This window comes from Larus michahellis, chromosome 2 (assembly GCF_964199755.1).
Source record: "Larus michahellis chromosome 2, bLarMic1.1, whole genome shotgun sequence".
Taxonomy (NCBI): Eukaryota; Metazoa; Chordata; class Aves; order Charadriiformes; family Laridae; genus Larus; species Larus michahellis.
This window is the reverse complement of record NC_133897.1, coordinates 73,969,490-73,992,154: the sequence shown is the minus strand read 5'-3', so window position 1 is coordinate 73,992,154 and position 22,665 is coordinate 73,969,490. Positions and strand designations below refer to the sequence as shown.

Sequence of the window (22,665 nt, the reverse complement as noted above, 5' to 3'; positions counted from 1 at the left end):
AGAAAAATCCTATGCTACTCAATATCAGAGTTTTCTGATACTAAAATGAAAATCTAACCTTCCAGAACCCACAGTTCTGAGCACCAGTAATGTTTGGTGGCAATGGATTTCAGAGGGCATTTATACCTGATCTTTGGAGCAGAATATCTGCAAATATGTGAAGACTAAGCCTGATTGCTTCCTTACACTTCTCTTGGTCAGAACTTCTGAGTCTAAATGTATCGAGGGATCACTTTATCACTGATGCCTTCAATTTCTGATCCGCTTCCAAAATCAGACTTTTGGGAACTACGCTAAGACCTGCTGGAAGAAGCAGGGTCCTGGCCCTCTTGTGAGGAATGCCCGTGCGACTTAATAGTGTGACCCTTGTTAGTCCCTAGTGTCTGGCTTCATCAGGATTCCAAACCATGTGCAGCTCCAACAATGCTTAACTAGATGAACTTGAAGCCACTGAGAGATAGCTGCGCTATATTTCAGTTTATTAACCATACAAGCCCACTTTCAAACGCGGTAAAGGCACATTATAATGGAAAAGATCTCAGTGGCAACATATTCTGCTTTCACAGTCTATGGATATGCATGTTTAAGCTATCATGCCATGAAACTGTGCTATTTGATTTATGTTTTTACTGATGCTTTGACTGAGTAGTTTGTTGCAATGTACTGCTAAATGGAGGAAAAATCAGAAACTGCATCAGACAACCACTCTGTATTTCATTCTAGAAAATAGCTGGCAATTATAATTACTCACCATGTTTCTGGCTCAGAATAAAAGTGGCATTGCACAAAAACCACACTGAACATTCATCGTGATTAGAAAATGCTCCATACCTTGGAGTGCAGTGGAGACATAAGAATAATTTTAAATGCAAATTAAATTGTGGGGGTAGCAAAGAGAACAGATAAAAGACAGTAAAACAAAGCCTTTCACTTTCCTCAAATTAGCAGGCTAATGTAGTATAAAAAAAAGCAGTTCTACTCAGATCTGTGCTAAGAGCTTTCATTTCATCATAATATAAAACAGCAGATCCGTCACCTTTCTCTATTCAGTACTCTTGATTTCGAGGTTGAAGTGAAAATTAGAAGCTGTTCATTCTGGCTCACAGACTGGGTTGCATTTGCTTAGTCTTATTGCATGACAGTAGGATGGAAAGAGGTCAGTAACACTGGTAAGTACTTACCTCCTGCATCTGATTTTCTTTATTTATTTTTAAAATCTTTCACGGTGCTTTGGCTTTTTATCAATGTGTATTTCCTGAAAAAAGCTACATCATGTATTTTGTAAAAGGCTGTATCTTAAGCAGAAACGCAATGATTCCTCGAGAATGCTTGTATCAGATGTTAGAGCTCCTTCAAGAATGAGTGAATTACTTAAAGTAGGAATTCTGTAATGGGAAAGGTTTCCGGATAATTTATATATTTCCTAGCATTACTGGAACATTTTGTGTGTTGCTTTTTCTGTCTGCCTTGTCCAACAAGCAGTACCAGATAAGAAATTAATCTCTTCAAGATTTTATTTGCATTATACTCATAGCAAAACATTAAACAATCTCATTACCCTTGTGGTAAATGATGGAGAAAACAGGTATTTTACTTACTGAAAGCAAATTATTAGACAAAACGTAATGTTACGGTTAATCATTATGAAACATTTAAAAATATCTCAGAATATGAGATGCAACAAGGAAGATCAGAGTGAAAAACAAATTCTTAAGGAAACTTGATGCAGATATTTTTTTTTCCCTTGGGAAAGTTTTTATCAAATCAAAACCAGGGGCTTAATTTTTCAGTTTGAAGGGTGAGGGGGAGTGGGGGAGATGATCGTAGTGTCACCTCCTGTTGCTAAGTAACAACATCTCCTGGCCATTTTTATCTGATAAAGGAAGTCCAGTTGACGTTATGCATTATTCATCACAGTTCCAATCAAACAATCAAAATTGTTTGCTTACACTGGGGACATTTAGTAAGATCAAAGAAACCCTCCTTGAAACTACTGGAGCTTACACCACTGCCCGGCAGCCCTTGATACTCTGCAGTAAGTATCGTTTCTGGTTTGGGAGTGCTCCAGTGAAGTGAATTGCTGAGGAATTTTAAAAGTTTTCTCATCGGGATAGGCTCCTGAATTTTAGAAAGGACTGCATGTTGATCGATGAAAACCGAATCGAAGTAAAAAGGGAAAGCTTTGGAACGCTGGGTTCCTGATTTTTGCCAACGTAGTTAAAGGAATTGCTTGAAGCAAGGGTCAGACTCCTTGCCCCAGACCTTTCTGTTAGGTTTGCATGGAAAAGGACTAGAGGTATTTTTGTCTGTCTGTCTTAAAATAAATGTTGTGCAGAGCTGTTTGTATGCTTATGATTATATGCTGTAGCTAGCTGAGGTGTGGAGGAGAGAACTGGATTGTCTGTTTTCTGCAAATCCTGTTTTTTAATGTGAGGTATTCAGAGCAGAATAAAATGCAGAAGGCAGCAAGAAGGCTGGAGAAGGGTCATGATAATGTGCACAATCCCGGGAACTCTGCCCGGCAGAGGCAAACCTGATTCAATGTACATCTTAGTTGTAATATAGGATCTAGACAGATCTGAGGTTCGGAAGAATGACAAAAATATAAACCTTAGCTAAGAAGCAGTGCTAGGAATAGCCTACTATTTCTTAATGATTGCTGTTATCACATCTTTTAAAACTGATGGTGGGATGTTCCGTTGCTACTTCTGGTCAGTAAGAGGGGAGAGGGAAGGCAAGGCTGGCCTCTGGTCATTTAGGTGGAATGAAATATCCAGAATATTGTGTCTTCCTTTCTATTGGCGTAAGCGGCATGAATGCTGTCTTTAACGTAGTCTGTTACAATAGTGCTTACTCGGAGGTGCTGGCTGTGGATCTGTCTAAAGGAGGTCCCTGCCCTAAGCCTTTCTGATCTTCTTTTTAAGAGCAAATATAACAGGCAGGTGAATCTAAGTATGTATTGTAAGAAATGGAGATTGTGCCTAAAATAAAGGTGACTGTACTGTAAAGATGCTAGGAATATTGCTAATACTGCAGTAGGAGTTTTCTTTTATGTCTTTAGACAAGGATTTAAACCAAACATCCTAAAATAGAAAAGGATACTTATGAAGTTCTATGAATAGTGATTTAAAAATGCTTTGACCCTAATATGCCAAATGAAGTACTTCAGTGACTGCCTACACAATTCTTTCCACAAAGAAACTCACCAGCTTTTTTCTGTCTGACATCTCTGTAATCTTTCCCAGGAATCTGACTGATCATCCATACCGGAGTATCGTACACAAACATAAAGTTCCTTCAAAATGGACTACTTTCTGGATGTCGAGTCTGCTCACAGACTGTTTTACAGTCAAGGAGCTCAAGGTAAGAAACTCTGGTACTGACTCAGAAAATGACTATTTTAACTGTACGGTAAAGATGTATAGGGCCAGGCAAGGGCCAGCCCTTTTGACTGACCTACTGAAGTGTACAGAGGCCATAGGCAAAGGCCTTCAAAATGCATGGGGTGTAAAAGGGATTACAAGAGGAGTAATGATAGGGTTGATCTGCTCTCTCAGAGGATAAGGAAAAGCTATGAGAGCTGTTGGGTACACAGCAGGAGCAAAAGGCACTGCCAAGATCCAGCCCCTGGTGTTGCAGAACTCAAATGGACAAGTCAGGGGGGACAGCAGTGGTCCACTGCCTGCTGTGTAAGCCTGTGGTGTCCTTCCCAGGACACTCCTTGCTTATTGATGCTGTCAGGATGATAATGTGGTGTTGTTCAGTGCTGCAGGAATAACTGGTTTGGGAAAGCCCTGAGGGAGTCCAGCACACTGCATGCAAACAGCTGGCTCTCACTGGTCTGCATCCTTCCCTGTGAAATGCTGGTCCCCGCCAAGAAGCAGCAGTGCGAGAGAGGGAAAGACTAATCAAGCTTCTTTGCTTTCATGCAGTTGAGACTTGTTCATGACATAGATGATATTTTTGGTAAAGTCAGTTCACATTTTTCTCACCAGCTCTATTTTTGGAGAAAACTTGCAATTTCAGAGAGAAGGGTTTTTTTGTTCCTTAAACTTTAAACACCATATTAAATTGAAGAAAACTGTAAGAACCAAGTAGCTCTATCAGCCTTTTTTGTTTTTACATACTGCCTGTTTTCTGAAAACGTGATACAGCATTTTTCTGCCAATAATTTCATCAGTTGCTAATGAAATTCAAAGTCCGGCCAACAGAGTTCTGCCTTCCCTCTGAAGGCCATTCTCGCAGAGCAAAACCTAATCCAAACGGGGAATGCCACCATCCCAGGATACACGGGTGTCGGTACCACCACCACCTTTAACCTCTGGCTCAGCTGAGATGCTGCTGCCTAACACATGCTGCGTTGCCCAGCTGCTGACCCAGTTGTGGTTATACATTTTCACCTGTACAAGTCACAGAAAACCTTTCTTGTCACAACATGGTCTTCTGCATTGAACAACAGAAACAAATACTAAGCACCTCAAAATCAGGGAAAAAGTTGGCTGAGGGCAATGACTGATTTGGCTGGCTTTTTTCTCTGTCTCTAAAATGCAATGGGCACTGGAGAATTGCTACAGAGGTAATATTAAAATAAGTTCTTCAATATCCCTATGAGAACAAACCCCTTTCTATTCCATAAAAACTGAAATTCAGGAACCTACAACTTACTGCTTTACAAGCTAGAGCAATTTATGAACAGCATCCTCGTGCACTGCAAGGTACAGAGGGGACTATGGAAGAAGGAATATGTATTCATGCAATGAAAGTCTATTACAGTAATGTGCACAAGGTGACTAATAAGGGTTGCACAGGCAGTCTTCACTGTAAGTATTTCCAAGGCGGCAAGGGAAAAAAGCATTATCTTACCCACAGTTGGAGAAATTATATTGTTAGCACATAGAGAAATGCTTGTACTGATCAGTTAGATGCATGACTGAAATTTTAACCTCAGCACCTGGTTGATTCTTTGTTTTAATGCAATTATTTTGCTTTCTTAAATGCAAAATGAGGGAAAAAATCCATCATGCAGAACTGTATTCCTTGACACAAAAGTCATCAGCAGGGGGGTGACCTTTAGATCTGTCATGCGGGCTTCTATCCTTTGGCCAAAACAAGTAGGAACCAGCACTGAGACTTGGGGATTTTTTTGTCCCCCTGCTTGTGAACATTTTATGAAAGACTCCAATGAAATGCTTCCACTCTGCACCACAGCACAGTACCGAGGCTCCCAAACCCTAATTACCTCCACAACTGGAAACAGTACGTTGATAAAGAGCCCTGCTGCGCTTATGCTCTGTCCCCTTCAACTTTTCAGCTTTCTCGTTCCCCCTTTTACTGTGTTTTCCCCAGCTCCTGCACTTCACATCTCTTATCTCATGTGCTTGTGAGACCTCTTCCATGAACTCCAGTACTGTCCCCTCTCTTAATCTCTCTGTGTTTGAGGGTAGCTGCTTTCCAACAAGCTGGGTGCCATCAGGGAAATCGCTCTGAGTACAGAAGAGCTTCTGCTCTACATTCTCAAATGCTGCAACACAGCAGCCCCCTGACCACAGGAGAGGTGCTTGAGGGGAAGGATGGGTGGACAACCCCACCAGCAATAGGTGTGAGAGATGAAATGTGGCCTGTGCAGAGAGGAGTTTCAGGAAGCTTTCACTGTCTGAGGAAGCACTGAGCATCTCTGAGGTGACAAAGATGGCTTCAGCAGGCCAAACAATAAAGCTCTGGAAGAGTTTAATCCTTGAGGTTTCCAGTAGCAAATGCCTTTATCACCATCCTTAGCCCTAAACTTCTTGATGGTAGCATCCCCTTCCTTTGAGCTATCTTACCCCCTGTAGACAACAAGGAACTCAACCCTATCAAGTCTGCATTGATGCTGCCCATGCAGCTCTGATAACTCCTGTCTTGTACCTTGTGCCACGTTTTAAGGCTCTCTTCCACAGAACAAGCGTTTCTATATGAAGTAATGGCATGATTTCTCCAAACATGGGAAAAATTAACATATTTCTTCCATTATTTGCCTTCTGAGAAACAGTTAAACTGTGCTAGCTATAACTTTCTGAAAAAAAACCCAACAAAAAAAAATATATTGAATGTGAGGCGCCCATCCGCCATAAATAGCATAGCTCAAGTAGCTAGTTTGGAACTGAATAAAAGGTCTGCAAGAAAGCATTATCACCAGATCTATCTAATGGGACTGCAAGTAACTATTTGATGTTAATATAATAACATGGTGCTATTATCAAATCATGCTATCAAACAGTATGTGTATATGCATTAAAACTGCATTATGACAGAATTGAGTGAAAGAAGACTACAGTATTCTGCCATTTAATTAGAAACAACATCAGAACACATTATATGTATTATTATTACTTCAGTTATATTATTCGTTATTGCATTACAAAATGCTCTGTTTACACACTGCGGAATGGGGGTTTATGACCCACTTACTCTTTCTGTGAGATTTGAAGATTCCTGCCTTTTAATCCTTTGATCCTCCAGATCAAGAAAAAAACTCCTTTGCAATGTTTCCACATTAATGATATCACAATGTTACAAACGGCAGCTGTAAAGCACTCATTCTCATCTGTACCCACTCCTTGTGGGTGGAAGAGAAGCGAGGGAATAGGACTGCAAAATGTTGGGAAGGAACTCAAAGAGCTATGATGGCATTGCTAGCAGATGATATCAAATCCCAACTGACCTCAGGTCTTGTGTAGTTGAAGGCAGCATGCTCTGTCCTCAGCAAACAGACTGAGACAGTGTTTTGGCCCCCAGCAACTAAATGGTTCTCTATCCCTTGCTGCCTGCACTAATGCCCCCACCTTGTCCCTGCTCCTGCAGAAAGTGCAGAGCTACCTTATCAGCTGCCTCCTCTCCCATCCTTTCCTTCTGCAGAAGCAGCCATCACCTCGCTCCCGTGGGCTGAGCGCAGAACAGAGGATGTTTGGACATTCGGGCTACATCTACTGTTCAAACAGCTGTTCCCTGTTTCCTCCAAGGAAAGTGAAGCAGAAGGGATGGAAAAGTCTCAAAAGCTGGATCTGGCAGTAGGATTATCTAGATTTAGAAAACTTGGTAAATGAAGCCAGCTGGCCGTAGTCTTCAGATACCAGCCAGAAATATTCTAAGCTCCGCAGCCCTCCCTGACTGTCTCTTATGTGGCTGTATGTATGGGGGGTGTCCTTGCCAAGTGCGTAATGCCTGGTGACGCATCTGCAAATCAGAAGCAGGAAAGAAGAGACTGTGATCCCCTGCATCTAGCCCCTTGCCCGAGGAAAGTCCAAATCTGAAATCTAAGCATGGAGTTGGACTTTAATTTTCAAATAAGTCTTTTCCCTTTGAAGTGTGTGCAAGATACTAGTCATTCTTGGATGTAAATGTATTCTAAATACAAATCTATCACAGCTTTCAGCCATGAGCGCTGAAAGCATATGATGGGGCCTGAAATAGGATTCAGCTCATTCATTCCTTAGGTGCCCTCAGGGAAGATGTTTCCACCTCAGGCTTCTGACTTGCCTGGTATGTATCCGTGGAGAGAAACAGTAATTTTAAGAGCAGCGTTCACCTAATTTCAGACGTCTTCCTTGGGATACTATAAATCATACCTTATTCTCTCTACTGATTATGAAAGCCTAGACCACTAACTTGGGTGAAAGATGCCTGTGCTATTGGCATTTGTTTGCATAGAGGAATCATGTGTTGACAGGCAATATAGGACCTAATTCAGGAAAGGGAGTAACTTCCACAAAACAAGTCAAGTTGTAATCCAAAGCAGTAAATGTGCAGATCCTGTCTCAGCTGTAGTCTACTTTGGAGAGACATCAGCTTTGATCTTGAAGTTCTACTTGAAAGAAGTTATGCTTTGGAGCATGCAAAGAAAGACCTCATATTTGACAGAGCTGAGCAGGCTGGCACTGAGGAGCAGCAGAAGCAGGGCACACGAGCAGGGCAGGTCCCATGACGGTCACCAGGTTCAGCCAAGAGTCCAGATCATTGGACAAGACCATGGTGATGAGGCAGGTATGAGGCCAAGCAGGACATCAAGTCAGCAGTCAGGATGTGGACTGGTGAGAAACGCAGCCAGCCACAGGCACAGCCACAGCCTCGCTCAGCAAGTGGGCGACAGCCTCAGTGTAAACGTAGCTCCCAAAAGAAGGGAGGGAGCAGCCGTTGAGGCTTCTTACCCCTTTCTCAAACAGCTCCAAAGCTGGTCAGGGCTTCTCAAGCCACTCTCTCCAACAGCTGTGCCATATCAAGAGAGCCTGCCTTGAGCATAGCCAACTAAACTGTGTGCAGGGAGTGCACGTAGGGCCCTGGCCATTGGTACCTAGCTCTCACCCAGGTTTGTTCAGGATTAAGAAATGAGGGAGACCTCCCTTCCATTGTATACAAAGGAGTCCCTTGCATGAAGTCTAAGAGAGAAGAATGACTTCTGCCCAGTACATTATAAATGAAGGCTTTACATACTGTCATAAAAGGAGAGTTGTGTATCGCAGACTGCATGTAGCACTTTTCTGCAGCCAGGAGTCCGATGGAAGGGATCCTAAGACTCACCCCCTCTCTTGGTGCTTCTGGCAACACCACAACACAACCTGACGGGACAGACTAGACATTGTGTGGTCAGGATGCCATTCTGGGCTGAGTGGGTCCACCTTTGTGCTGCAGTCGGACCCTCTGGTCCCCACTGGGACAGGGGCCCCCTCTGGTCCCCACAGCTCTCAGGTGACTCCTGACTCAAGGATAAAATCGTTTCTAATTTCCTGGAGACGTGTGCATCCACTTTCCCAATCCTATCTCCTTTCGCACCAGCAGGGGGCATGAAGCTTAAAATTAACTACGTTAATTTTTTTCCAAGATGCTCCTACATACCTGAAGTTGCTTGCCAGTCCATTTGGCAGGATACACTGTGCATATTTAAATAACTGAACAAAACCCTCTTGAAGGCTTATCTTAAACTATGTTTTGTATCTATAAATAATGTATAGATCCACTACATTAGGTATGCTTTTACTGGTTGCAACATTCCTGCAATCTACTTGATGAATCTAAGGAGTAAATGAAAAACTGTAAAGTAGAAAAAATATGAAAACAAAAATATAGTACATGGGACCAAGGGAAAACAGGTGCACAACATTGTATAGACACATAGGGGCTGATTGCTCAAAAGATTTCAGGAAATTCTTCTTCTTGATCAGTTTTCCTGGTTTAGTAACATACCCCCAGGTATAGTTTTAATTCCACATTTTCCCCTCACACTTTGCCTCCACAGTTTATTTATTTCACTGTGCTTCACTTTTGCTCATTTATTTTAATTCACACAGTGCTGACTCATTCTAGATGTTTGACTTTAACCACTACTGACTAGTTAGTGCTACTTCCCTTCTGCTTTTGCATATTAAATTTTGCCCAGTATTTTACAAAAGCTGTTTACAATTGCTGCACCATCCCCAGATCCTAATCCAGAATGATTCCACTGCAGATGTTCCTTGTGTAAAGTAATATTAGGATAGTCCATCCATCAAAATGTTGTGACTAATCCATCCTACAGATTAACATCTTTTCAAAGTTATGTTATTTTGCAGGTATTTTTCTTCTTTTCATTCATGTGATGTCACTAGTTCTTAGACTAATAACATTAATAACAGAAGAATTAGTAGCAGCAAATGTGCATTCTGGATGTAATTTCCCTCCCTTTAAATCCAAGGAAGTAACTGATCACCATCAACCTTTCCTTCATCCCTTTTAAACTTTTTTTTTCCCTTTCCCACCTCCTATTCTGGCATGTCCCCATTCTTTAGGAATGGGCAACCGAATACCGTGATGGGAGCCTCTGGCTTGCAGAGTCAGGTAGCCTAGCTTCACCAATGGTATAAAAATAGCTCACGATGAGTTGCAGTAACTGTACTTTAGCTGCTTTTTGTTCATTTATTTCAATATCCAGTCTGCCAAATTAAAGTCAGAAGAAATAAGGATCTATAAGGAAGATAACAATTTTCAGCAGCATATCTGAATAAAACTAGGATGCTTGAGATCCAGTTCTCTATACCCTTATATAAAGAAAAATTTAGAAAACCTATGCATGGATCACACTTGAAAAAATTTGATTCTGAAAACTGAATCTAATTTTTTTCCTATTACAAATTAATTTTAAGTAGCCAAGCCTCTACTTGCCCCTATTTCATAATAATTTAGCTGTTTGTTTATTTATTTTTAATAGTCTGTTTTCTGAAGCCTATGCCTTCGGACAAAACAGCAGAGGAACAAGCATGTTTCCTCTAAAATGTAAAAAAAAATGCTAGTTAGCCATATTGTGTGTACATTTACCCAACCATCACAAACCAGCATAACAAGCATGTGCATAAAAGGGGATGTCCCTTTGATTGTGTACTATTGTTTGCAACACTCAGGCCTGTGTTTGAATACTACGTATCTAAGTACTTTCTTTCAGATTACTGATGTCCATCAAACCGGTGTCAAAGATCTCAACAGCCTTGCTTTAGAGACACGCAGCAATCCATATGCATGTGCTTCTGTGTTTATCCAGGAGACACAAGCCTATAAATCATTCTTCATAAATAACAAATTATGTCCTCTCCAGTGCTTGCACATATCTTCTGCTGCCAGTCATACCCCATTTCCCATCTCTCATCCTCCAAACGTTGTTCTTTAGCAGTTGCATTTAAAAAAAGACAGAAGTAAAGTGGCATCAAATCAGACCAAAATATTTTTTTCCTGGTAAATACCCATTTGGACCCCTTGCTTGGTCTGTCTTTAAAAAAGATTATTCACAATGTCATATTTATTTTTTTTAGCACAGATGGAATGTCATGTTCCAGTCACATCAAAATGTACCTGAACTAAAGTTTTTAAAGCTTACATTTAGCAAAAAACACATTTCTGTGTGCATTATCTACATGTTATGCCATGGCGGGCCCTTTCCACAGAAGCATGAAGGAGGAGAACTGAATAAGAAGGTCATAAGCTTCTCTAACAAAAAAAAAAAAAAAAAAGTAGTAAGAAAGAATCCTACTCAGTCAGCAACAGCAGCACTGCAATTAAAATATTTTCATAGGTATTCTACGAAGTTGTTCAAAATTTGCCCTGAAAAATAAGGTTTTCCTCAAGAGAGTCTTAAAGATTTCTGAGGTAAACCAGTATTCCTTTATGGCTATTTCTATGTCCTCTGAAGTTGCTTGTGATTATATGCGTCAGAAACACACCCTTTACAATGTGTCTATGTCTAGACATCTCCAGCAGAAACATTTTAGCACTTCGCTTGCACTAAGACTAAAATCATCAGGTCTCAAAAGGTTTTGCCATTTTGAGGTAAGAAACTGCTATGCAAATTAGGATTTCTAGATGAAAACCCTGTTGAGCCCAAAATGACTAGGGTACTTGTGTCACCCATGAGATATTTTAAAAACATTTTAATAAAAGTTGATTATTTAAAGTGGATGGAAAAATGTAGATGAATATTTCACGTTTTCTCTGGCTGATTTTTAGGATGATGGCTTTTCACCTCTGAAAGTTTTCTGATTAAAAATGTCCAAAATTTTTCTAAAAACCACAAGTCTTAAAAAAAAATTAATATTATAACTCTTCAAAACATAAAGCTAATTCTTGGCAAAAAAAAATTAGTACTAATATTTTTATTAAAATATGTGGAAATGTATTTTAATGGAAAAAATAGAAGCCATCAAAAATTCTTTGCAAACTGTCCCCCGTGTTTTCAGTAATTTCAAATAGCATTCAAAAATTGGACCACCTGTAGATGTAACTAAATATATTGAAATTATATGTTCAAAAGGCCTCTGAACGTGCAATATAATAATTTACGTATGTCACATTCCCTTCTCCCAAACGCATACTTGTGTCATACTTCAGTAACATACAGTATTTTGAGACAACAAATGTGAGATTATATAGAATCAGTTCTAAGGTGTCATTATATACATTAAGGCATTTCTATTTTTAAGGCATTTCTCCTCCATAAGCAACCTTTTCCCTTTCTAAGAAATACCAGACAAGATGTTGCCGCAATGTGCCAATCATGGCGTAACCCTATGAGAAACAATGCAAACAGAATGAAAGAATTTAACCAAAATGACTGATTTGCCTTCCGTGTGCTGTTAGAGAGGCTGCTTAAAATGAGTTTTCGGACAGTGGTGTCAAATCCATTTGCAGCATAAGTGGGCCCCTTAATGTGTATCATAATGACATTCCTTTACTCCAAGACCTTCAAGATGACACTTTCTAATTTTCCTGAAAAACCATCTCCTAAAAATGTGTTCCAGAGACAGAGCTGGTTTGTGGAGAGCAGCTGAAGCTAGAGATACTGGTGGGTTTTCTGTGATGGACCCCATGGTCACACTGGGCAGCTTTAAAGTTGACAGCTTTACTAAAAAATATATGGCAAGTCATTCTCATAATAAGGAGTGCTATGGATTACAGTCAGGAAAAGAGCATGTACCAGTATATTCATAGCATGCGTAAATATTCATCATCACTGTATGGACATCAGAATGTGATCAGCTATACTTTCCAGTTCTCTGGCTGCAAAAGAATTGGTCTTAGGTTTTTATTGCAAAATGTTTTAACGTTTATTAGTTTCCTCTGAAATTTTTCCAATGTTTACTTTAAATTTCCAGTCATTCTTGAAAACTCCTTTTGCTAATATGCACAAAGGGGAGATAATCATGGTTGTCAAAGTAATATATAATGATCACTCCAGGAAACATTTGCCAGCACCCACCTACCTCTAGTCAAAATGAATACAAGCCAGATCCCAATATTTTGACCCAAAAGGTAAAAATGATTTATAAACAATTATATAGAAAAGCCCACTCTTATTCTCTGTATACCATAAATGTATATGCAATTTTGTGTTGTTTTTTTTCCAAATAGATTCCTGTGCTGTGATCCAGACAGCCCTGAAATGCACAGGTGCCCTTTCACTGACTTTAACTACAGCTAGATCATGCCAGTTTTAAAAGACAAATCTTTTACATGGTTGTTTTATGAGATGAGTTTTACAATGCTGGCTTCATATGCAGATAAATCTTCCTTAAGTGTAATTTTGACGATGCAGTACACAAAATTCTCCATAGCAGAAATTTTCCATTCTCTTTTATCTTCATTAGTGTACATCCTTATTACAAGGGAATAATAGTTTACAGTCTAGTCACAGTGTTTACTTTAGCTTAATCTAAATAGTTGACCCCATTAAATCAATTTCAACTCTTGCCCTTAGCTCTTAGTTCAAATTCAAATTCTAGGTTATAAATGAGCAAAAACTTGAAAGAAATCTATTTAAAGCCAGAAAACAAGGAAGTTAGACCAGAAATAACTGCTACCCCCAACAGCGCAGATACGCTTGTTTAGTAAACTACATAATGCCACAAATTGAAAAATAGAGTGTGACAGCTTTTGTTAACTCATACTAATTATATGCTATCATATCTAACACCTAAGTCAGGTTTTAGGCATCTAAAGGCTTATGATTGACATGTATTGCTTGGAACTCTAAAAAACTTTTAAAAGAATCACAGCATTAGCAGGCTGCAGAACATGCTCTTAGTCACTATCAGTCACGTTCTCCAGTCCCAGCAGGAAAATACAGTTCATTAATAGTTATTTGAAGTGTGGTGGCTTGCCAAAAGCCCTAAGACTGTTATGCCAGATATTGCCCAAATGGGAAGAAACATCCAGGGTTTAGGCTCCTAGGGTCTTACAGGGTCCCACATGAAAGTTAATGTTAACAGTCCTTCATTAAGGGGAAGGTTAGAGTTTTAAGCTCTGAAATTCTCTTTCCAGCTCCATATGAGGCGGAGGGGAAAGAAACACATGGAGAAGGTACTTGTGCATGGTGCTCACGCTTGCAGTGATCAGACAGATCCCATCTAGCATTTTTGACAATCTTTATCTACTCAGAGAGAGAAGTGAGGTGGATATATTTATAGAGGCTCTTCTGTTTGTAATTTGTAATTTATAGGCTCAGCACCCAAAGCATTCAATAGCCACTCATGATTACATTACACATAAAAGACACCTACATTAAAGGGACATTATCTGGGCTGTACGGTCAAGTGCTAAATATTTAGGCAATGCCAGGATGAAGGTTGCTTCTGCAACATTAATTCAGTCTCCTTATACGTATGTATTATAGTACGGTTTCTAATTGCACGATGACACAGTAATTTTTTACTATCCTACCATTTGCTTCATCACTGCATGGAGTGGGCAGTGCTCACTTAATGAGCCAGTATTAAATATTTTGCTTTCTCCTCCTTGAAGGCATGGCCCCAAGCCATTTAAACCCTGTTCAGAAGAAAGAAATCTTAATTTCCTCACGGGCTTTTCATTGGTACTTCACTAAAGTATATGAATACTTTACAAATATTATTGAATTTATATCTTCACAAAATCCCTACTGAAAGAAAATGGTGATTCTCCCTGTTTCACAACTAAGAAACTAAGACATAAAGTGATCAAGAGCAAAAAGTAGCTGCTAATTTTGAGTGCCCAAATGAAGAGAACAAGAAACTGAGTTCTGGAATAGTTGTTGTAGGCATCATGTCATGTGTCCCAAGCATAGCTTCCGCTGATTTCTGCAAACTAAGCAAACACTTAAATGCTTCCATTACTCAGGCATCACAGCCTCAAAAACAGTATTCAGAAAAAGAGAGACTGCAGCTATTGAGAAATTGTAAAAAGAGTGGTTTAAGTTGCAAAACTAGGAACTTTGAACAAGCAAGCTGTGGCAGTAACAGAGCTATAACCTGTGTCTTTGGGGCACACGACACAGCAATCTTTTCTTGTCATCATTCACTGCGGCTCTTAAATTCTGCAGCATGTGAGACAGCAAACAGCCTCTACTACCTGCTACAGATCCTCTTTTTCCACTGAGTGATTTTCTTTCTCTTTTCTTCTCTTTTCTTCTTTTTCTCCCTCTTCCTCCCCCTTTCCATTTCTCCTTTCTCCTGCTATTCTCCTCTTCATTTGTTCTTTCTTACCAGCTCGTCGGGCAACTCTTCTTACCGTGCCCACTCTGATGACAGCATCTTCTGAGGATGACATAGACCGGAGACCCATCAGAAGACTCCGGTCTAAGAGTGACACCCCTTACTTGGAAGAAGCTAGGATCTGCTTCAACCTTGATAATGGTAAGACTACCCCTTGCCAAACAGCATATGATGCTAATGAAAGACTTTTTTTGAGATGCCGATGCACCAGATGGTACCTCCTCGTTCACAAGGGGTGTGGTGGTTCACCAGACATCCAAGAATGTCACGGCTGTCTAAATACAAGCACCTGCACATGTATGAACAGGGATCCTTTTCAAAATTCTCCTGCAAGTACTAACTAAAGATTTTCCCCTGTTTGAGCTAGGGTGAGCCAGTGAGATCACAGCAAAAGAGAATGGCTTTGCAAAAAAGATATAAATATATCTTTATATCTTATCCACTCCAGGCATCCAGAAACATGAAAGTTCTTGTGAACATTTATGAAGGGATTAGAGCTAACAGCAGACTTCAGCTAAACACAACATTATAACCATGGAAGAGCATCCAGCAGGCCCCCAAACCTCTATAGGTTTAATTGGCAAAAGTGTAACAGAAAATTCTCGATTCCGCTGGAACAAGTAAGAGAGCTGTTCCCCAAAATTCACACCAGCTAATGTTACTACTGCTGCCTTCAGAGTTATTGAGTCCTGTCATTCCCTGGTCCTTTTTCTCATTGAGATTGACCAAAACAAAAGATTTTGGAAGTACTGACAACTTAGTGACTTTAAGCAGACTGGTTTTTTTTAAAAAAATCCAAATTAAATGGGATGAACTAGTACACTCCCTGGCACATATTTTAACTGTTTAACTCTCAGTTTATGTAGTACTTTTGTGCTATCAAGATTTTCTTTAAAAATAGCAGTTTTAATTATTTGTATTACTCTGGCATCTGAAGGTCCCAATTGAAATTGGAGCCCTAACATGGCAGGCAGCCTGCAATCACAGGGTAAGAAATAACACCTACATAAAGAGCTGATTACTAAGTAGAGAAGACGGCATAGGAGAGAAGCAGCAAAAACAGTGTCCCCAGTTTGCAGCTGGTGAATAGAGTCACTGATTTTTGCCTATGGTCATGTTTTTTTCAATGACCTGCCAAAGCGACTTATGAGTACGAGTCCCAAGCTTTAAACGATGGTCAGTTTTAAACATTGAGCGTAGGCTCCTCAGTCCCCTTGGCATTTTAAAGCGCTTGGCCCGGTGCACCATTCTGGTTTACTTAATGGGTTTGCCCAAGGAAAGAGGAGAAGGAATCATAGAATCATAGAATGTGTTGGGTTGGAAGGGACCTTTAAAGGTCATCTAGTCCAACCCCCCTGCAGTAAGCAGGGACATCTTCAACTAGATCAGGTTGCTCAGAGCCTCATCAAGCCTGGCCTTCAATGTCTCCAGGGATGGGGCCTCCACCATCTCTCTGGGCAACACGTTCCAGTGTTTCACCACTCTCATTGTAAAGAACTTCTTCCTAATGCCTGATCTAAACCTACCCTGCTCTAGTTTAAAACCATTGCCCCTCGTCCTATTGCTACATGCCATTGCAAACAGCCCCTCCCCAGCTTTCCTGTAGGCCCCCTTCAGCTACTGGAAGGCCGCTATAAGGTCTCCCCGGAGCCTTCTCTTCTCCAGGAGGTGAAGGGATGAGCCCTTAGCCATCCTGCCAAGTCTCCACCCAGCCGTGCTCGGAGTTTTGGGAACCCTCGGCTAGAAGAGAGCAGTTCAGGCTGCCCAAGACTGGGGCGGGAGGTGCCAGCCCTGTTGGGTGGCACCTCGGCCAGAAAGGCCCATGTCGGCCTGTGGCACCTCAGCCAGACCGGGGGGGCGGGAAATCACCTCAGCCGGGACCCTGCCCTGAGTCGGGGCGGCAGCTCAGCCGGGACACCGGCCCCGGCCTCCCCTGGGCAGGGGGACAGGCAGGGCCGGGGGCGAGGGAGAGCACAGCGAAGGTCGCCTCCCTGAGGCGAACGGCAGCGGGAGGGACTCGGCCGGCGGAGGCGCTGTCCGGCGGGCAGGGCCGCCGCGGCCGCTCCCGTCCGCAGATCCTTGACGGGTTTTCCCTGTCTCCCTCCCTCCCTGTCTCCCTCCCTCCCTCCGCTCCTTTCTCCCTTTCCCTCTCTCCTTCCCCGTCCTCCCCTCCCCCTGCCTCTCCCCCTCCCTCCCTCCCCGCCCGCCCCCTCCGCCCCCTCCTCGCCCGGCCGCCCTGCGCCGCGCCGCCGCTCGCCCTCGACCAGCTCGCCGGGCCACGCTGCTCACCGTGCCCACATTAATGGCGGCATCTTCCGAGGAGGACATCGACCGCAGACCCATCCGCCGCGTCCGCTCCAAGAGCGACACCCCCTACCTCGCCGAGGCCCGCATCTCCTTCAACCTCGAGACAGGTGAGAGGCAGCCCGGCACGGCGCGGCGCCGGGGGGGGACGGCCGGCTTCGCCCACGGCCGCCCGCGGACCGGCGGGGGAGGCAGGGAGGGAAGGGGCCGCCCCCGGCGCCGCGGCCTCCTCCCCCGCCAGCGCCGGCGGGCTCCCCCGGGCGCCGCCGCCCGGCCTGGACCGGCCCTGCCGCCCGCTCCTTCGCACCTGCCCGGCCTCCCTCCTGCGGCCCTGGCCCGCTGACCGGCTCCCCTTACCCCCGCACCCCTCTCCCGCCCGCTGCTCGTCCCCTCGCCTCGCAGACCCTGGTAGCACTTCCCGCAAGACTTCTGGTCTGTCCCTCCTCGCCAGGCTCTTCTGGCACCCCTCCTGGAGACCCTGCCCTTGGCGTTTTAGCAAGGCTCTCCCCCTCTCGCTCTTTGCCTTATTCCCCTGTTGGGTTTGTGCCTCAAAAGTGCAAGGAAAGTTGTGCCTGCCTTGGCCACTTTTTCTCAGTCTCATGAGGTCCCCCACATTGCTTTTTGAGACTCTCATTGGATGTGCAGCCTGATGCTTTCTACCAACACACCTCCAGCTCCACACATTCACCTCCTCCTGCCCGTTACCGGGACAAGCCTTCTGCAAGGCTCTACCTGGCCTTTCTGTCCCCCTTCTCTGCTGCTTCTTCTTCCTCTCTGCCACCTCTTCCTCATGGCTCCCTTGAGATGTTGGCTGTCCCCTTCAGTTCATCCTGTACATGGTGACAATCCTGTTTCTTTCCTAGTAGGCCTGTGGTTTTCCCTCCTTCCCTGACGTTTTCTTCCCTTATGGGCTCTGTCAACAGTAAACTACACCAGAGGTTACTTGCTCTCAAAAACAAAGGAAAAGAAAGTTCTTTCTGCTGGTTCTCCACACCAAACCAGGCTTCCCCTGTCCATTGCGGGGGATGAGGTGAGGGAGGATCTGTAGCCAGGAAGCTCTCCTGCAGCCTCCTGCACGTCCCAGCAGCAGCGCACAAAATGACCCAACTCTTTGATGCGGAGCGCGTCAGCTCACTGCCAGCTGTAAAGGGAAAAGAGCTGCCTCGGAGTTGCTGTTTGCCATGCTGCAGTCTCCCCCATCCCTCCTCCCCACTTTAAGCTGGCAGAAAGTTGGAGATGGCAGAGATGCGTTTTCTCCTCCATTTGGGAAGGGAACGAATTCCCCTCCCCCGCCCGTTATCCCCGCAGTAATCACAGCCTTGGTAATGGCTCATACACAGTTTGGTTTTACCATTGACAGAATGGTTGGTTACATCATATGGTGGGTCATTATTTCTTTCTGATCATGACTTCTTAAAAATTACCAAGCTGTAGGTAAGTTGGGTGGCATTTCAGGGCACAGGCTGCAAGATAGTGCCAGATTCCAGGTTTCAGCTCTAAAGAACTGGGAGTGAAAATGGAAAGAGCATCACTATGCGTAAAGTGTAAATAAAGGGAGACTGTGTATGGTTATTTGACTGCTGAAATAACCCTGCGTTGACTTGTGCTGTCACAGGTAATGTTATGTCATGTAGTTATAAATAGACAAACCAGTTAAGAGCAAGGCACCTTCAGGTCACCTGGTGCCTCATATCTCTATGCTGAGCTAGACGACGTCTTTGCTGCAAGTCCCAGAGGATGTGCAAGTCTCTAGGTACCTCTTTCCTGCAGTCCACAGAAAAATTTGATAATTACATTTAGCTTCTTTCTGTTCCTCCCCTCTCCCTGGCTGTCTTTCATTTATGTCTTTACTTTTGAACCTGGAAATGGAATTCCTTTAAAAGAAATAATTAAAAGAAACAGTACTGGTGTGTCAAGAAATATAAATGAAAAACATTGTAAGTAGTGCAAGTGTGTGTTTTCATTAATCCATCTGGCAGTGAGTAGTTTTGAGCTTTTTAAAAAGAAAAAATTGCTTAGCAACCAGTATTGAGCGAGTGAGCCAAAAAGCAAGTGAAACGTGCCACTGGTACCCACTTCATTTCTGAGCTGTTGGATTTTACTCTTCTGTTTGCTCAGAAAGCATGAACCAAGCAGCCTGGGTTTGGGAACTCTCTGCTCCAAGGAAACAGCTTTTAGGAAAATTTGTTTAGCCACTTTTGCTCGTACTTGATAATGGCACAGGGTGTGCTTTTGAAACTTGTTATTTATGAGGTGCTATGTTCTTGAATGTATTTTTGGGGGGTATGTGTGGAAAAAAAAAAAACAAACAAAAAACACCACCCCCCCCCCCAGTTTTTAAACTTACCTGGTTTTCGTGTGCAGTTGCGTGGCTAGTGACCTTACTGATGTGCCATGGAGGGTGCGGGGTAGCCCTCGGTGCCTCGGGGGGTGCTGGCTGTCCCGCAGGGGAGGGACCGGGCCGTCCCGCTCTCCCCTGCGGCGGGAGCCCGCGGGCGCTGTCCGCCGCCCGTGGTGCTGAAAGCACCGTCCGGCGCGGCGGGGGCGGACGGCGGGCGCTGAGCAGTCGGCCGTGGGTGGCCGCGGCACGTCCCGGCTTGTCGTGTCCTCCCTCGCTGTCCGTGGGTTGGCAGTGCGCGTGTGTGCAACAAGGGGGTGTGCGTTTCTTTGCCTGTGCAGGGGGAAGGTGGTGGAAAGGAAGTAATGCTGTTTCTTCAACCCGTTGATGCAGTCAAAAGTAAAGTGACACTTGGGACGCAGGAACTAACCTCTTCTTTACATGCTTATCACTTGCTTTCCGTTTAGTGCATTCCATATCTACAGCTGCTGCTCAACCGCTGCTTACAGAGCTATTTTTCCTACAGCAGCTACAGGTCAAGCTGCGTTCCCCAGTCCTTGTCTTCTGTGAGGACATGGTCAGGGCTTGGGTGTAGCGTGCAGCTGCTTTGCTGTATTGGAACGTAAAATCCACTTTTATTAGTGAAACATAAGGAGATGCAGTGAATGCTGCTCTTCTCCGCTTTTAATTACAACCACTAGTTAAGAACTAGCAGGTTTTTATCTACTTCAGCTGTAAGTTATAATTATACCATTACTGCTGTTATCTGTATTGTTGAACAACTGAGAGATTGCATACACAGAGTCAATTATACAATTTGGGTATAGCACAGATTTGGTCTGGTTTGTAAAAAACCCACAATTTATAAATGATTAGCAGTGCAGCTTCTACCTGCCCTTTCAATTATATTAAAAGTTCTGCTTTATTTGATTTTCCAAAATACACTTGTTTATTATGTTTCTTTCTAAATATTGATCAATTAATTTCCAATTATTACCTAGCATGAGTTAACAAATGCTGTTCGATTAGTTGTCCCTGGTATGTTTTTTTTGCTGATGTTCCCAAACTGATTAAAATACAAAGCTGTTTTCCAAACTCAGGGTTATTCTCCCTACTGTTATACATATGCAAAACCTATTAATCTGAGTTATGTGCTCATATCAAGGGGATAATGTTTCCCAAAGGATTTAAATTACCTTTCCTGCCAAAATTAATGTAGCTACATAACATCATAAAACTATAGACAGATATGAATTCCTTTTGCATATTTGATACTGAATCAGTCCACATACAGAAATTAATTTTTTAATTTTCTGAAAGACTTCCTCCAGTGTGACACTAGAGGAATGTGGAATGTGCTCTCACTTTTGGCTGGTGATCTTTTGTTTTCTTTATTACGATTAGCAATCTGGCGTGGCTCCATCTCTTAACATCCATCATTGGCTTTTCGTACATGTCTTCTTAAAAGCAGTTTTCAAACTGTCTAACTTTCTGATTCAGGCATCTAAAAGCTAATCCCAAATTACTTCTGAAAACTTGTGCCTCCATCTGTGACAGTTGTCCAATAGCATAATCCCTTTCCTGATCCTGCACCAGTTCACAAGTTCAAGGTTTTTTTACAGGTTTTGACCTATTGCAGGTTTTGACCAATTTCTATTCTTCCTGTTGCGAAATATTATACTTTTAAAATGGCAACACATGGTAGGTAGCTTTCAAGCTTGATAAATTATCAGAGCTGATGACTGATAAGGAAATAGACCACTTAAAACTCTCACTAAATGATCCAAGATGTGTGGGCTTTTCTTCTGCCTTCCCCTTCATGCGCCTGCTTGGGGAATCCTTGTCAGAATTTTATTGATGTTTGTTAGGGGAGGGGGGACTACCACATTGAGTTGATCTGATCAGGTTCTCTTTTGGCCTTACAAGTGTCAGTCAGTATTGAAGGTACCTCTGTATACAGACAGATACTCTTACTCCTTCCTATCTGAAAAAGAGTAAGCTTTATACGGCAATCCTTTGCAAAACTGATTCTAGCAGACTGGCTTCTTGTTAAGTGATGCGAGAAGTCGTCTTTATCTCAGGTGCCATGGGACCTTCCTGAGACTGTACAGGGAGGTCACCAAATGTCAGTCTTTGTTTGAACAAGGCTGATTGTCTACTTAGAATTTAACCTGGGAATGAAGACTCCGGGAGAAAACAAGCCAGTGCCTTGGAGAATGTGTAAGGCCAGAATGACTGCCGTAGCTGTAGTAGGGGTCAGGAAAAAGGGGGTGTTCCTTCAGAAAGAATATATTTATCTTCCATGCTGAGAAATGAAGGGAGGGGAACTTTTCAATACATCCTGCCCACCTCGACTAAAAAGCATGTGCAGCTGAACAGAAGCCTGTGGACAGAGAGGTGCAGGAGCCAGGCTCTGAAGGTGGAGAGAGAGAGGTAGCGAAAGACCTTATAGGGATGGTGCAGCCTGTGCTAGCTATGGAGCCCAGCTGGCTCGCTCAGCCCTGAACCGCAGCGCAGATATTAAGTGTACTGAAGTCACTCAGTAATCTCACTGAAGTGGCTGGGTCCTCAAGTGATATAAGTAAGTCATGTGTTGACTTCAGCCAGGGATCTGAGCCAGACTGTAGAAATATACATCTCTGCTTCCTTTCAATGATGAAAGATCTGTTTTATCTCTTTGTGGTATGGAGCCACATGTTCTCCTGGAATGTGTTCTGGGAAAGGAAAGCTGGGAGGGAAAGGACTGAGTGGCTCTGCACAATTTTGCCACGTGCAGAGAAGAAAAGTCCTTGTGTCTAGAAAGGCAAGTGTACTTGGTACCATTTACTCTTCTTAAGCAGTGATGAACATCTCGCGTTAGGGAGAGGAAAAAAAAACACAGCAGCCTGTGTTAGTGCTGCTGCAAGCAGAATTAATTCACAGGGTGTAAAGAGGGAGGAGGATCCTGGCAGAAACTGCTGAATGGCTGAGACAAATGTTAGTGAGCTGGGAAATGTTCATAGT

At 43.0% G+C, this 22,665-nt stretch overlaps 1 protein-coding gene across 7 annotated transcripts in view; it reads left to right on the top strand.

Annotated features, from left to right (window-relative positions):
• Positions 1 to 765: 765 nt before the first annotated feature.
• Positions 766 to 22,665, top strand: part of PHACTR1 (phosphatase and actin regulator 1) — a 320,178-nt gene continuing 298,278 nt past the window's right edge. Inside the window, exons 1-4 of one of the 7 annotated variants that reach the window (XM_074575919.1) lie at positions 766 to 1,156; positions 3,246 to 3,363; positions 15,015 to 15,161; positions 17,288 to 17,434. In XM_074575919.1, coding sequence (XP_074432020.1) covers positions 3,303 to 3,363; positions 15,015 to 15,161; positions 17,288 to 17,434 — 355 coding nt within the window. In that variant the 5' untranslated portion in view covers positions 766 to 1,156; positions 3,246 to 3,302. Of the gene's footprint in view, positions 1,170 to 1,348; positions 2,297 to 3,245; positions 3,364 to 15,014; positions 15,162 to 17,287; positions 17,435 to 22,665 lie in introns of those variants that run through there. The other 6 variants (XM_074575913.1, XM_074575918.1, XM_074575914.1 and 3 more) reach the window with 6 other exon arrangements.